This window comes from Mobula hypostoma, chromosome 5 (assembly GCF_963921235.1).
Source record: "Mobula hypostoma chromosome 5, sMobHyp1.1, whole genome shotgun sequence".
Lineage (NCBI taxonomy): Eukaryota > Metazoa > Chordata > Chondrichthyes > Myliobatiformes > Myliobatidae > Mobula > Mobula hypostoma.
Window position 1 is genome coordinate 34,906,437 of NC_086101.1, and position 16,873 is coordinate 34,923,309.

General features: G+C 47.1%; 1 protein-coding gene across 2 annotated transcripts in view; it reads left to right on the forward strand.

Annotated features, from left to right (window-relative positions):
• Positions 1–390: 390 nt before the first annotated feature.
• LOC134346759 (Na(+)/H(+) exchange regulatory cofactor NHE-RF3-like) overlaps positions 391–16,873 on the forward strand; it is a 37,134-nt gene continuing 20,651 nt past the window's right edge. Inside the window, exons 1-4 of one of the 2 annotated variants that reach the window (XM_063048364.1) lie at positions 525–539; positions 11,575–11,839; positions 13,737–13,965; positions 15,648–15,879. In XM_063048364.1, coding sequence (XP_062904434.1) covers positions 11,769–11,839; positions 13,737–13,965; positions 15,648–15,879 — 532 coding nt within the window. In that variant the 5' untranslated portion in view covers positions 525–539; positions 11,575–11,768. Of the gene's footprint in view, positions 540–11,574; positions 11,840–13,736; positions 13,966–15,647; positions 15,880–16,873 lie in introns of both variants that reach the window. The other variant, XM_063048365.1, reaches the window with a different exon arrangement.

Below are 16,873 nucleotides of genomic sequence, written 5' to 3' on the forward strand. Positions count from 1 at the left end.
TCTCTCAGCCTCACGCTCTGCTCAGGCTGGGGCCAGTTAGGGATTTCAGAAGCACGACACTGGGTCGGGGTATCGGGGCTCACGGGGATTCTCCCCCACTTCTCACCCTCACCGCCCGGCCCGCTGAGTGTCCTCATGATCGGACCTCCTGACCTTCCTCCCATCACCCACACTCTCCTCCCCTACCTCGCACATCTCTCCCCACCCCCCCCCCGCCGCGCGCCCCTTCAGCAGGGCAGGCTGGTGCCCTTCTTCTGGGGGAGGGGGCTCTCCCCAGCCCCACTAGGTGGGCAGGAAGCAGCTGCCTGTGTAGTTCATGCGAGCTGGTTCAAGGTCTGGGTTTGCAAAAGTGGATGCATTGACAGCTCGGCTCAGTTATTGGATGGACACGAGGAATGTTGTTGACATTTCGCGAACTGTTCCTCAGTGCCTAGCGAATGGTTCAACCCTTAACCAAATTATGATCAAAGTCCACGGCCCTACCTCACAGCCTCTCAGAGAACGCAGAGAATCCCTTGGAACTGAACACCCGGAGTTTGGTAAACACCTTCCTTACATATTTCACCTGGCTGATTTTGGAGAGAAATGTTTCCCTTTTGGATTTGTTGCATTCCCTTGGGTGTCTGTCGTTGTTTTTATTTGATTCTGCCTTGCTGATCAAATATTGACTGTGGTTGTATAATTGTCAGCGTTATCTGAATTAGTAATAAGTTTTATTACGAGTTCTGGGGTTTTTTGGTAAGTTAGACAAACTAACTGGCTGAATATCTAAGAGAAGCTGAAGGTTTACCCTGTAGGTTTAACCCTGTGTAGACCACCTTAGAGAGTATGTGAGTTCCCAACCGAGCTGAGGTGAGCAATGTTGATTTAAATGTGTATTTTGTTACTGAATCTTCTGTGGGTGGGGTGATAAAAGGTTATTTATCAGCAGTTCGGATGAGGGCTCTCGAGCCAAAATGTCCATTGTCCATTTTCCACCACAGTTCCTGCTGCAGGTTGTGTGTTGCCCCTCATTCCGGTGTCTGCAGTCTCTCATGCCTCCTCCATTAATCACTGCAAGTTCCCAGATGCGAGGCACTGTTCAGATTGCCCTTGGTCAGTGAGTACATTTACAGGCAGAACCCCAAAAGCAAGATGATTCCGATTTGCTTCACTGACTGAATGTTATTGCTTGAAAGTGTGCAGACAGAGGGTCAATAGTTCATGACTAACACACAAAGGATTAAATTATGGCATCATAAAAAATGGAAAACTGAAATAAAAACAGAAAACATTGGGAACACTCAGCGGGTCAGTGGGGAGAGAAATGGTTAATGTTTCAGGTCTGAACTCCCTTTATCAAAGCTTTGTCAATTTCAAACAGGCAGCACAGAATGGATTTCCTTGGGTCGTTAACAGATGATTAAATTGTATAATTTGTGTAATGTATTATTTACATTTAATTTGTGTTTTTATTGTGTGTAGGTGTGTGAGACTGCACGTGCGGAGTATGTTTGCAGTCATATGTGTGTGTTTATGTGTTTGTATCTCTGTGTGTGTATGGGTGTGTTTGTGTGAGTTTATCTGTGTGTTTGTCTGTCTTTGTGAATGTGCGTGTGTGCCTGTGTACGTCCATGTGGTTGTGTGTGTGCGTCTGCATGTGTGCGAGTGTTTGTGTGTGTTTATCTGTGTGCTTATGTGTCTGTGCATGACCATGTGTGCCTGTGGTTTTGTGTGTGTGTATGTGTGTGGGTGTGTGAGCATTTGTGTGTGTTTATCTGTGTGCATGTGAGTGTGTGTTTATGTGTGTGTATGTGTGCATGTGTGTGTTTCTGTGTGTGTGTGAGAGTGTGTTTCTGTGTGTGAGAGTGTGCGTGTGTGTGTGAGAGAGTGTGTGTGTGAGAGAGTGAGTGTGTGTGTGTGTGTGTGTGTGTGTACGCATGTGTGCCGTGCATGTGCGTGTATGTGTACAAGCAAGTTTATCCTTGCCCTTGTGCACACAGGTATTTGTGCCTATGATATTAAACTGGACTTTATCATGAGGTGGAGCTGTTTGAGTTGATTAACAGGGACACATAAAAAATGTTGTCTTGGACAGTGATGGATGTCCTCCTGTCCCTGTGTATCAGGCTCAAGGGGCTGAACTTTTGCCTGATTCTGATCCTGCTCCCAGCTCTGGAAGACGTGGGAGCCCCTTTCAGGTGGATGTTTGGCCTTGGGGCTGAGCTGAGGCAACTGCCTTTGTCGCAGGTCTGGATAGGTGATCAGTGAGCGATATCCAGAATCCCTGGAACATGTCCTGGTGTGTGGAGAGCTGTATCCCTGAGAATTGGTACAATTGTCTTAAATGGTTCCAGAAATTGTTCGGTGGTGAAAGTTCATCCGTCTACACCAGGCCTCCATGGTTTCTGGAAGTTTCCATTTGCCTGTTAGGCCTGCTCTTCTCCCCCCTCCCCCCACTGTACCACTGACTGAGAACAAGGAGCAGGGTCAGGGATTGTGGAAGAGAAAACAAGAGCGTGAACAATACTTGCTTTTCTAAAATCCTTTCCACAAATCAACACGTATCAAGGCATCTCAAAGCTGATGAATTACAGACAGAAATGTGAGGGACACAATTATTATTGTTACACGTACTGAGATACAGTGGAAACCGATTGTTTGTGTCCCATTCAAACAGATCGTCTGAAACATCAGTACATCGAGGCGCTATAGATGAAAATAGAATTTGGAATGAAGTGGCGCAGTTACAGAGAATAAAATTGAAGCACCTTCAATTACTCCAAAAGACTGAGGTTTGGTAAAATAATGAAAGGCTTTTATTCGCTGTACAATACGACCTCCACAGTGAGTGTCTGCCCCCAGACTGAGGGGGAAGGGCAAGGCGAACACCTTTATACAGGACTCTGTGGGAGGAGCCACAGGGGCAGTCAGCAGAGGGGCGTGTCCAGACAGGTAACCGAGTTACAACATATATACATGGTTTACCACAAAAGCCCAGTGCAGGCAGACAATAAGGTTCAAGGTCACGATGAGGTAGATTAGAATTCACCTTTAGTGTTTAAGATGGCCTGCTGCTGTGGAAGAGAGGTAAGTGTTGCCCGTTCCCTGGAGACAGCCCTTCCCTTCTCTCACATTCATCAGTCTGGCCCTATGAGCAGGTCATCCTGCAACTGTGCTTGGACCTCCAGCATTGCAGCAGAACCTCGCCCTGTCAGTTCAAGGTGGAATTGGTTTATTATTGTCTCACATACCCAGATGCAGCGGAAAAACTTTCTCTTACATACTGTTACACAGTGCGCTGAAGCAGTACAAGGATAAAACAATAATGGAATCCAAGGTAAATTATAACAGCAACAGGGAAAGTGCAGAGCAGATGGACAGTGAGGTACATTTTGAGGTCCAGTGTCTGTCTAGGGAACTCTACTAGCAATGGGATAGAAGCTGTCCTTGGGCCTGGTTGTGCATGCTTTCAGTGTTAGTGTTTTCTGGGAGGGGAAAGAAGGGAGAGTGTCCAGAATGGGTGGGGTCTTTGACTACGCTGGCTGCTTTTCTGAGGCAGTGCAACGTATAGACAGAGGCCATGGCAGGAAGGGTGGTTTCGGTGTTGTGCTGAACTGTGTCCACAACTCTCTGCACTGTCTTGTGGCTTCGGGCAGAGCAGGGGCCGTAGCAAGCCGGAAAGTTTGAACCCAGAGAGGTGAAGGACAGTTCACAAAACGAAGGTCACTGGATGAACACGACTCTCTGTCTGCCTGCCAAACCTGCCCCAGGTGACCGGTTCCATCCCCTCCCCCCCAGCCGCCGGAGATAGGTGGTGTCTCCCCTGGGTGCAGAGGTCCAGCAATGAGGGGTCCTCGGGGGAAGGGCAGTGGGCTGGTGTCTCCATGTAATTAACGCTGTGTGTGGTGCGGCTGAGAGCAGGCAGCAAGCCATCTCAATTGCACAACCGTGGAACACGTAGCCCAGTTAATAATGAACGTGATCGGAAAAACTGCAATGGTGACAGCAAAACTGTCCGTCAGCAGAATTTCCTCCAGCATGCTGACTGTCTTATTAAAGGAGAATACTTTGACCCAGAGATAACTACATTTATAAATGCATGAGACATACTGTTTCAGCTCCCAATGTGTTGAGCAACGCTTGTCCCTTTTGGGGGGGGGGGGTAGGTCAGGGATGGCAGGTGATGGTGGTCCGGAGGATGCGGTGGTGGGTGGGGGCGGCGTGGGAGGGTGTGTGAGAAGAGAGGTGACGATGGTGGGGGGGAGGAAGAACTGATGGCGGGGAGGAGGAAGGGGGAGGGGAGGAAGGACTGGTGGTGGGGTGGTGATGAGGAGAGGGTGGTGAGGGGGAGGAAGTGGGGAGGGGAGGAAGGACTGGTGGTGGGGAGGGGAGGCAGGACTGGTAGTGGGGTGTGATGAGGAGAGGGGTGGGTGTCCAGAGGAGGTTCACGAGGAGTGAGGGGTTTTATGGTTTCTAACTTGAACACATAAAGAATTATCAAAATAAAAACAAGGGAGTCCGGAATAACATATCTAACTTCGAGTTTACCTTAAGCGAGGTGTGCACATATCTTGATGTATGCAATTCACTTGTTTTGCATCTGTCTTCACTGTGGAAGACACCAGCAGTGTGCCAGAGGTCCGTGAGTGTCAGGGAGCAGGAGTGAGTGCCCTTACTATTTCAAAGGAAAAAGTGCTGGGCAAACTGAGTGGTCTTAAGGTGGATAAGTCACCTTGGCCAGATGGACCACATCCCAGAGTCCTGAGAGAGGTTGCTGAAGAGATAAGGGATGCATTGGTCATGATCTTTCAAGAATCACTTGACCCTGGCATCGTCCCAGAGGACTGGAAAATTGCAAATGTCACTCTACTCTTTAAGAAGAAAGGAAGGCAAAAGAAAGGAAATTATAGTTCAGTTAGCCCAACCTCAGTGGTTCGGAAAGCATTGGAGTCTATTTTTAAGGACGAGGTTTCACAGTAACTTGGTGACTAATGATAAAATAATCTGCGTGGACAAAGGAGAGGCAGTGGATGTCACTTACTTGGAATTTCAGAAGGCGTTTGATAAGATGGAACACATGAGATTGCTTCACAAGATAGAATTCGATGGTGTTACAGGAAAGATACTGGTATTGATAGTGGAATGGCTGACAGGCAGGAGGCAGCGAGTGGGAATAAAGGGGCTTTTTCTGGTTGGCTGCCGGTGACTAGTGGTCTTCCTCAGGGGTCAGTACTGGGACCGCTACTTTTCACATTGTTTGTCAGTGATTTAGATTATGGAATTGGTGTCTTTGTGGCAAAGTTTGTGGATGACACGAAGATAGGTGGAGGGGTAGGTAGTGCTGAGGAAGCAATGCGATTACAGCAGGACTTAGACAAATTGGAAGAATGGGCTAAAAAGTGGCAGATGGAATACAGTGTTAGGAAATGTATGATAACGCATTTTGGTAAAAGGAACAATAATGCAGACTATTATCTAAATGGGGAGAAGGTTCAAACATCAGAGGTGCAGAGGGACTTAGGGGTCCTCAGGTAAGACTCCCAGAAGGTTAACTTACAGGTTGAGTCTCTGGTAAAGAAGGCAAATGCAATGTTGGCATCTATTTCAAGGGAAATAGAATATAACTGCAAGGAGATAACCCTGAGGCTTTATAAGACACTAGTCAGGCTGCACTTGGGGTACTGTCAGCAGTTTTGGGCCCCATATCTAAGAAAGGATGTGTTGCCATTGGAGAGAGTCCAGAGGAGATTCACGAGGATGATTCCTGGAATGAAAGGGCTAACATACGAGGAGCATTTGTCAGCTTTGGGCCTGTACTCATTGGAATTTAGAAGAACGTGGGGGGATCTACCGAATGTTGAAGACTAGATACGGAGGATGTGGAGAGGATGCATCCTATGGTGGGGATATCCAGAACTAGAGGGCACAGCTTCAAAACTGAGGGGCAACCTTTTAGAACAGGGTTAAAGAGGAATTTTTTTAGCCAGGGAGTAGTGAATCTGCGGAATGCTCCACCACAGACTGTAGTGGAAGTCAAGTCCATGGGTATATTTAAGAAGGAAGTTGATCTTTCCCTGTTTGGTCGGGGCATCAAAGGTTATGGCGAGAAGGCAGGCGTATGGGGTTGAGTGGGATCCGGGATCAGCCATGTTGGAAAAGCTAAATGGCCTAATTCTGCTCCTATGTCTTATGGTCTTTTACATTTAATCCGTAATTAATCATTTAATTGAACAAGAATGCTTAATCAAACAATATATTTACAATATTAATACTGAAATATTCAATTTGCAGCAGGGGTGGCTGGTGACAGTGGGTGGTGAGGGTGGGTGGGGAGAAGGAGGTGATGGTTGGGGAAGGGGAGGTGGTGGTTGGGCGAGGAAGAGCTGATGGTGGTGGATTAAAGTGAGAGGGTGTGGTGAAGGGGGCAGGGGTTGGTTCACATCGGTTTCAGAAAAGGGTGGGAGCCCGATGCCAGTGCCACGTCTGAGCTTTGGTGCCGGGCCTGAGAGGTTGGCGTGTCCCACCGAGTGACGGGGCTGTAGCACATGATGTGATGTCCCATCCCAAACCCCAGAGAGGCCATAGGTAGTACAGCTGCCTCTCAGCTTCAGCGACCCGGTATTGGGGGTATGTGCCACCAAACCTTAGGCATGACGAAGGCAGATGACATGTTGGCCTGTTGTGATATTACATTGAAGGTACGTCGGGTGATTGATAAGTTCGTGGCCTAAGGTAGAAGGAGTCCATTTTAGAAAACCTAGCACATTTATTTTTCGACATAGTCCCCTCCTACATGTACACACTGAGTCCAGTGGTTGTGGAGCATATGGATCCCTTCTTTGTAGAAGTCGGTGTCTTGGACCTCCAGAAAGTGGTCCACAGCAGGGGTGATTGATAAGTTCGTGGCCTAAGGTAGAAAGAGATGAGTTATTAACTTCAAACTTTCTGCATTATCACTCAGAGTTGAACTGCACGTGCATGTAACGAGAGTGTCTTGGACCTCCAGGTGGTCCACAGCAGGGATGATTGATAAGTTCGTGGCCTAAGGTAGAAGGTGAGGAGTTTTACAGCTCTCGTTACATGCACGTGCAGTTCAACCCTTTGAGTGATTATGCAGAAAGTTTGAAGTTAATAACTCATCTCCTTCTACCTTAGGCCACAAACTTGTTGATCACCCCTGCTGTGGACCACTTTCTGGAGGTCCAAGACACCGACTTCTACAAAGAAGGGATCCGTATGCTCCACAACTGCTGGACTAAGTTTGTAAATGTAGGAAAAATAAATGTGCTAGGTTTTCTGAAATTGACTCCCTCTACCTTAGGCCACAAACTTATCATATATGAGACATTGGTCTGGTCAAATATAGAGCACTGTATGCAGTTCAGGTTACCTATCTGCAGGGAAGATAGCAATAAGCTTTAAAGAGTTTAGAGAAAATTCACAAGGATTTTGCTGGGGCCTGAGGACCTGAATGACAGGGAAAGGTTGAATAGGTTAGGGCTTATTCCCTGGAGCGCAGGAGAATAAGGGGAGATATTATACAGACACACTACACAAAATTACTATAGGGAGATATAGGGTGAATATATGCAGGCTTCTTCTCCTGAGCTTGTGTGAAACTAGAGGTAGAGGTCATAGGTTAAGGGTGAAAGATGAAATATTCAAGGGGAAGCTGAGGGGGAGCTTCTTCACCCAGAGGGTGGTGCGACTGTGGAATGAGCTGCTGTTGGAAATGTTAGATGTGAGGTTAATTGTAATATTTAAGAGAAGTTTGGATAGGTACATGAATGAGAGACGGGTGGAGACTAAGTCTAGGTGCACATAGATGGGACTAGGCAAAAGAGCAGGCTGACATGAATTGGATAGGCTGAATGGCCTCTTTGCTGTAGTGCTCTGTGACTCAGTGTTGTCCTTTACTGCATGAGGGTGGGAGTTCACAGGTAGGGCAGTGTTGTCACAAGTTGGTGAGGTCACACCTGGACAGTTGGATACTGTCTTGGTATCTTCATCTAAGAAAGAACCCATTGGCATCAGAGGCAGTTCAAAGGAGGTTCACCAGGCTGATTCCTGGGGTGAGAGGAGAAGGCGGCACACATTACAGCACCAGTGATGGGTTCATTTCCCATCACTGCCTGAAAGGACTTTATGAGTTCTCCCCGTGACAGTGTGGTGGGTTTTCTCTGGGTGTTCCCGTTTCCTCCCACGTTTGGGCTAGGGTTAGTAAGTAGTGCGGATGCCATGTTGTCACAGGAAGTATGGTGATACTTGCAGGCTGCACCCAGCACATCCTCACACTGTGTTGGCCATTGACATAAATGACGTCTTTCACTATATGTTCCGATGTACGTGCGACAAATAAAGTGAATCTAATCTGATTTTATATTATATCCGACCAAGAGGGACTGAAGAAACTGGATCTGTAATCTTTGGAGAGTAGGAGAATGAAGGGTGATCTTATTGAAACATAAAACGGGGAATTAACAAGGCAGATTTAGAGTTGTTTCCATCAGTGGGAGATTCTTAATGAAGGGAACATGGTTACAAGATTAGTGGGTGGTCAACTATGTTGATCTCTATGATAAACTGGTTCTGGTGTGTATGGTTCTTAAGATTCGAGGGGCAGTGGATAGGATGGTGGGGGGAGGTGGTTAATGGGCCTGTGAGGGAATAGTCTACAGGGAAATGAGGAGGAATGGGACTGATGGGATTGCTCGGCGAACCAGCCTGGACTAGGTGAGCCAAGTTCAAAGTTCAAAGTATTTTTTTAGATTATGAGGACACTCAGTCCTTGTTTATTGTCAGTTAGAAATGCATGCATTAAAAAATGATACAATGTTCCTCCAGAATGATATCACAAGAAACACAGGACAAACCAAGACCAAAACTGACAAAACCACGTAATTATAATATATAGTTACAACAGTGCAAATCAATACCGTAATTTGATAAAGAGCAGACCATGGGCACGGTAAAAAAAAGTCTCAAGTCCCGATAGCCCCATCATCTCACGCAGACGGTAGAAGGGAAAAATTCTCCCTACCGTGAATCTCCAAGCACCGCAAACTTACCAATGCAGTACCATTGGAAGCACCCGACCGCAGTAGACTCTGAGTCCGTCCGAGAACTTCAAGCCTCCGACCAGCCCTTCAACACCGAGCACTGAGCACCATTCTCTTCCGAGCGCTTCAACCCCGCCCCAACCACCGAGCAACAAGCAAAGCTGAGGACTTGGGGCCTTCCCCTCCGGAGATTCTGGATCACACAGTAGGAGCAGCAGCAAAGCAGGCATTTCAGAAGTTTCACCAGATGTTCCTCTGTACTCTCACATCCGTCTCCATCAAATCAGGATTGTGCACGGCACCCTACTTGACAAATAACAGACATCACCACCGGAGTGGCCACTGCGAGCTGCGTCGCGCCGCCATCTTCTCCTCCCGCCGAATTTTGATAATTTTATTATCAAAATACAGTTATGTCACTATATACAACCCTGAGATTCATTTTCTTGTTGGCACCCAACTTGGGCATTCAACCAGCATGCAGAAGACAGCAACTGTGCAAATATAAAAATAAGAAATAATAATAATAAATGAATAAGAAATAGATATCAAGAACATGAGATGAAAAGCACTTGAAAGTTGGTTGTGGGAACACTTCAATGACGGGGCAAGAGAAACTATCCCCTTTGGTTCTCAAGCATGATGGTCGAGGGGTAGTAACTGTTCTTGAACCTGGTGGTGTGAGTCCTGAGACTCTTGTACCTTCCACCTGATGGCAGCAGCCAGAAAAGAGTGGTGGTGGGGGTCCCTAATGGTGGGTACTGCTTTCTTGCGACACTGTTCCAAGTAGATGTTCTCAATGGTGCGGAGGGCTTTACCCATGATGGACTGGGCTGTATTCGCTACCTTTTGTAGGATTTTCTATTCAAGAGCATTGCTGTTTCCATTCCAGACCATGATGCAGCCAGTCAATATACTCTCCACTACACAACTATAAAAGTTTATCGAAGTTTTAGATGTCATGCTGAAAGTGACCTTTGTTATAATAAAAAATGTGAAACCTTTCCAGTATTGTTTCTGGATCTTTGCTCCATAATTCAGGTCCCCTTTGGATGTTATTTCCACTGCTATATCAGATCACCGCCCTCCTTCCCTGCACCCCTTCCTGCTCACGTCACTGCCATTAACAGGAGGTGACACATCACAAGGTGGGGGGAGGGAGAGGTCCTAGTACAGGTTAGCTGTAGCTTGTGATGGGTGGGAACCTCCTGGGGAATTTTCTTATCCAGTGGCAGAAACAGGAGGACACAGGACCTATGAAGTAAGGGCCTGCTGGAGGAAGCTCCAACATCCTGTACACCATCTCCCAAACCTGCACCATCCCCCAACTCTGAAAGACTATTGAGAAACCACTGTTACCTAACTTCCATGAGCCCTTCCTGCAAACCACACCACCCTCCTCAATCTTGTTTCCCTTCCTTAAATCTGGAGTGTTTATGTAGGGTGATTGGTCCTTGCTTCCTCAGCCCACTTCCTCTCCCGTTCTGAGAGCACCCGCAGTCACACGGCTGTTGTCCTGACCTCCCTTCCACCAGCTGAGCTCACTGTCTTCACCCGTGGCTGGGACAAAGGCCTGCCTTAACTCGATACCTCTGGGCATCCAGAGCGCCCTAAGGTTCATGAAGAGTCCTTTGAAGTGTATAAAACACTTGTAATACAGAGGGCCACAGCAGTCAGTTCACTCACTGCAAGTCCTCACCATCAGCATCAAGATGAGTGACCAGGGAACAAGCTTCCCCACTCTTCAGAGCACAGGAGAGGTCGTCCCTGCTAGTCTTCAAAACATTGCCGCTGAGGCATCCAGCCCCTCTGAGAATGAAGCACTCCCTCAACATCTCCTTGGGCTCCTGCCTTGTGGAGTGGTGTAAATTCATTCCTCTCAGACCCAGGGTAGAAGAATAATCCCGTGGTCCACAGCTAACATCTCGGTCAGCTGGCAAGATGTTAAGCCAGGATCCTCTATCTCCACTGCTTGCCAACAGTCCTGTGGAACTAGTAGAGAGGACATGAGAACATAAGAAATAGGAGCAGGAGTCGGCCATCTGGCCTGTCTAGCCTGCTCCGCCATCCAATAAGATCATGGCTGATCTGGCCATGGACTCATCTCCACCTACCTGTCTTTTCCCCATAATCCTTAATTCCCCTATTATGCAAAAATCTATCCAACCTTGTCTTAAATATATTTACTGAGGTAGCCTCCACTGCTTCATTGGGTAGAGAATTCCACAGATTCACCACCCTCTGGGAAAAGCAGTTCCTCCTCATCTCTGTCCTAAATCAGCTCCCCCTAATCTTGAGGCTATGTCCCCTAGTTTTAGTCTCAGCTGTCAGTAGAAACAACTTTCCTGCCTCTATCTTATCTACCCCTTTCATAATTTTATATGTTTCTGTAAGTTCTCCTCTCATTTTTTCTGAATTTCAGCGAGTACAGTCCCTGGCAACTCAATCTCTCTTCACAATTTCTTCCTTAAAATCTCTCCTCAAGATCCTTTCCTTAAACTGTAGCAGCAAATATGTCTGTTCCTTTGCTCAGGAGATTCTGCAGATACTGGAAATCCAGAGCAATACATATGAAGTGCAAGAGGAACTCAGGAGGTCGGGCAGCATCTATAGAAGGAACTAAACAGTCGATGTTTCGGGCCAAGATGCTTCATCAGAACTTGAACTGCTGAGTTCCTCCAGCATTGTGCATTATGCATTTGTTTGTGAGATTTTGCTGCATGCAAAATGGCCAAAACACTTGCCTGCACTGAACACGCTTCAGGAGTAACCCATGGATGCCTTGAGAATGTGAACAGGTATATTGCTCTATTTTTGCATATTTATTCTTATATGTGTATATTTATTATTGCAACTTACAGTAATTTTTTATAAACACAATATATTGTGCAGATACTGGAAATCCGGAGAAACACACTTCAAATGCTGGAGGAACTCAGCATCTATGGAGGGGAAAAAACAGTTGAAGTTTCAGGCAGAGACCAGGTCCCGATTCAGGGCCTCAGCCCGAAACATCGACTGTTTATTCCTCTCCATAGATGTTGCCTTACCTGCTGAGTTCCCCGGCATTTGTGCGGCTCAGCAATTGCTTACGTGCTGCTGCAAAACAACGAATTTCACAACATTCTGATTCTGATTCTGATAAATACAAATTCTTCAGAGGAGTGTGAGACCAGAGCCAGGTGCATCACAGACAATACCCAACACAGGAACCAGGGGAAGGCATGTGCTCACATGAATCGCACTCACCTGAGCCCACAATGGAACTTGGATCAATTATTTATCAACTGTTCAAATTTCACTGACTGTGAATCAGCAGGATCTCTTTTGTAGGAAACATGATCAATGACGAATTTAAAACTAGGTGGAACCAGTTACTAATCCCATTAGCTGGATTTTTGGTAAATCTACTGTTGTTTTAATTTTAAAATATTTAAAATGTAGATCTTGAAGCCAGTGCAAACACTGCCCAAAAACTTAATCCCACAGATCTCATGTAGCCTGTGTGAAATTCTGTGAACTTTGATACAAGCTTTAGCTAGTATTCTTAGAAGTCTGGGGCAGGGAGAAGCTCCAGGAAGAAACTTCAGGCAGGTGACTGACAAATTTACAAACAGGAGAAGACAGTGGTCACAACAGGAGACGGGCCAACCTTCTGCCTCCATGCCATGTCCCCAGATACCCCTGCTCTGAAGGAACACAATGAGCCCCCTCAGCCCTCTAGAGCTGAGAATTCCTGGGATTCACTGCATTCTGAGTGAAGAATCCTCTCCCACCTCAGTTTGAAATGACCCACCCTGTATTCTGAGACCATGTTCTAGATTCCTCAATCGGAGGAACAGCCTTCCTCCATCCAGTCTATGGAGCTGTGGAAATTCCGGACAATCCAGGCCCATTCTACCAATTGCTTCTCATACAACAAACCCACCACCCCGAACCAGGTGGAGAATCCCTCTGCACTCCCTCCGTGTTAAGTACATCCGTCCTGAGGGAAGGAAATCGCACCTGTCCACAGTACTCCCTATATGGTCCTGGACAAGTGCGTACCCTGGCAGCAAGATTATTCTGCAGAGGACAACTGTCTGATTTGCAATCAAAAAATGGATCATAGCACGGTCCGGTAACTAGTAGAGTCTCACACTTGTGAGCCAAGTTCAATACTGACCTCAGCTGCTGTCTGTGACTGCAGGTTTGTGGTCCTGTTTCTTCCCACGTCCCAAAGGTGTGCAGGTTGGTAGATACTTTACTGCTGGCAGTGTGGGTAGGTGCAGAGGAAATGGGGGGGGGGCGGTGGAAGTTGATGACAAGTGAGGGAAGAAGATAGATCACAGGAGCATGTGGGAAAGGGATTGATGGGGTTGTCCTGAAAGCTAACATAGTCTTTATGGGTCAGACAGCCCCTTTCCTTGCCATGATGAAATATGAAACTTAAAGAATGCTGTTGTACATGGCATTCCCAAGAATTCCCTCTCTTCTTGCTGGGAAGGAGATGCAGGAATCTTGAGTCCCTTGCCACTGTTGTTGCCCTAAACCATCGGGGTCCTGGACTGACACAGATGGCTTCACTTGCCTCAGCGATGAACTGATGGTACACACACTTTGATACTGAACTTGCATTGAACTTTGAACGTGAGGCAAGAGGGGGCTGCTGAACGGACCACTGACCGGTCACTGACAGAGAATTTCTCGTTGCAGGTTGCTGGAGCCACAAACCATGGTGACCCCACTTCAGCCGCGAGTTTGCCAACTGTCCAAGAAGGAAGGCAGCAGCTTTGGGTTCTTCTTGAGGCTTGAGAAGGATGTGAAGGGGCACTTGATTCGCACCGTGGCAAAGGGAGGTTCTGCCGACCGTGCGGGTCTGAAGGACGGTGACCGAGTGCTCAGGGTCAACGGGGTGTTCGTTGACACTGAGGATCATCAACAGGTACGTGGCACTCGGGCTGGGTCTGACTGCTCATCTCATAATACTTCAGCGACTGCTGTGGAAGCCCTTTTTGGATTGCCAAAGTGTGTCCACAGTAAGTCATGAACAATAATATTCTTTACCAACCTCAAGCCTCAAGAGAAGACAAAGGCTAGACCACATGGACATTCTAAAGGAGATCGAGGGGACAGAAGTGAGGAAGAGATGTTTAATTATCTGGTGGCTCTGGAGTCGGGTGTTCAATAAGCAAGAAGCAGCAGGAACTCAGTGGGTCAGGCAGCATCTGTGGAAGGAAATAGACAGTCAATAATTTGAGTCAAGATCTTTCACCTGGATATCTGGACTCCAGACCAGATGAATGGTCTCATACTGGAATATCTATTACCCATTTTCCTCCAGCAGATTGTTAGCCACTCCAGATTCCGACATCTGCCATCCCAGTGTCTACGTTCAACTCAGAGCCCTCTAGGAATCTAAGTTCAAAATAATTTAGTTATCAATATATTACAATTGACCTAGATTCACTTTCTTGTGGGTATTTACAGGGAATAAAAGAAATACAATCAAACTTATGAAAAGCAAAGATTGACAAACAACCAGTCTGCAAAAGAAGGCAATCTGTACAAATAAAAAATAATACTCAGAACATGAGTTATAAAGAGTCTTTGAAAGTGAGTGTGTAGGTTGTAGAATCAGTTCAGAGTAGTGGTGATTGAAGTTGTCCACGCTGTTTCAGAAGCTTGACCATTGTAAAGTAAGAACTGTTCCTGAATCTGGTGATGTCAGACCTAAGGCTTCTGTACCTCCTGCCCAATGGCAGGTGCAAGAAGAGGGCACAACCTGGTTGGTGAGGGCCTCTGATGACGGACACTGCGTTTTTGATGATGATGTACTCAGTGGTGAGGACGGCATTGCCAGAAATGGACTGGGCTGTGTCCACCACTTTCTTTTTCTGTTCCTGGGCACTGCTGGCTCCGTAACAGGTCGTGATGCATCCAGTCACGATACTGTCCACTGTGAATGTACAGCCATTGTGAAGGATTGGGAGTACGTGTGGAGGACATTTCCTGGAACAATTCAAGAAGGAGGGAGGGACTTCAGTTTGGTGGGAGCCTGGACAAAATTAGGAGCAAGAGTAGGTAATTTAGCAGAGAAGGTTAAGAGGAGATTTGAAGGAGGAGTTCGGAATCAGAAAGGGTCTTGATGGAGTGAATAAGGAGAAGGGACAGGGATGTAAATGACCAGAAAACACAGAGTGAAGGTGTTGGGCAGTAGGACGAGAGGGGAAAAGAGGGAAATGCTTTTGCAAAAGCGGGTTTGTGAGCTGCAATGTGCTGCCTGAAAGTGGGAATGGATTCAACAGGAAAGAGAATTGGAGAAATGTTACAGAGAAAATGCAGTGCAGGCAGACAAATAAAGTGCAAAGGCCTTGTCAAGGTAGATTAGGAGATCATCTAATTGAACAAGAGTTCTACTCAATAGTATTATAACAGCAGGATAGAAGCTGGCCTAGTGTCTGGTGGTATGCATCTCAAGTATTTGTATCTTTAGCTTTATCAGGGACAGGAAAAGGAGAAGAACAAATGTTGGGGTTCGAGGAATGGGCATCAACTAAATGTAGTCCTTCTGTGAGGAGGGGACTGACACCTCCACCTTCTAAACTCTGCCTCCTTGTGTTTCAGGTGGTGGAAATGATCAAGAAGTCAGAATCCTCAGTCACCCTGACGGTACTGGATGCTGCCTCGTACGTTAGTGCCATGAAGCAGGGCATTGACCTGCTGCAAGTGAGCTGTGTAGACTCAGGTCCAAGCCAGCCGGCGGTGAATGGAGTCGGTGAGAAAACACACCGGCCAAGGCTCTGCTACCTGCTGAAACAAGAACGCGGCTTTGGATTCTCACTGAAAACCATCAAAGGTACAGCCTGACAAACAATGCGGTCGGAGGAGCTAGCAGACTGCTGGCCTTTGGTTCAAGAGGGGGCTAGGGGAAGGTGGTCCTACAACGTACACAGCTTTTGTCAGACAACACCGAAATGGTGATGCGCCCGTGGGGAAGGAATTATTCACCTTCAGAATGCTGGTGTTATTTCCTGTCCCTAACTGCCCCAGAGAAGGTAGGGTTGAGCTGTCTTGAATGATGCAGTCCTGCTGGTGAAGGTGCTCCCACAGGGTTGCAGAGGAGAGAGCTCCAGGATGTAGCAGTAGTGTCAATCACTCCAGCTCAGTATGATCTCCTCCTATGGGGCAGTGTTCCCTTAATGGAGAAGGCTTGTGCTTGATTTTGTTTAATGTGGACAGGCTGATGCACGGGCAGCTATCACATGGTCCTTGACCCATTAGGGTCAAGGGTTAGTCACATGGAGTGCAAGATAACTGCAGCCTTCTTCTGCCATCACTGCTGTAGGGATGTGTCATCACTTTCTGCCGGCTCCCCTTGTTGAGGTCTTGTTTGGATCACTCTTTGTCTGGAACTTCCTCCTTGACCTTACCACCACAGGCGACCCTACCAGGGGCTAAGCGCCAGATGGCGAAACTCCAGATAGCATACTCTTGGGATCTCAGGAAGTCACAAGCCTCTTCACCACCACAAGGTGATTATCCAGTGATGGCGAAGGACCGTGATATGTTTCCAAGTACTGATAGTGTGGACTCGGAGGGGAGCCTGCAGATAGTGTTCCCCTGTGTCCGCTGCTGTGGTTCTTCTTTGTGCTAGGGCAGTGGGCTTGGGATGTTCTATATTCTGGGCTAGTAATTGTGGCCAATTTTGTAGACAGTACACACAGTCCACTGGAGGTGTAAGGAGGAAGTGTCCAGGGTTCTGGATGGGGTGCCTACCACATAGAGTTATAGAGAAATAGGTACTACACGGACTCCTTAGCCCATCTAGTCTGTGCCAAGCTGTTATTCTG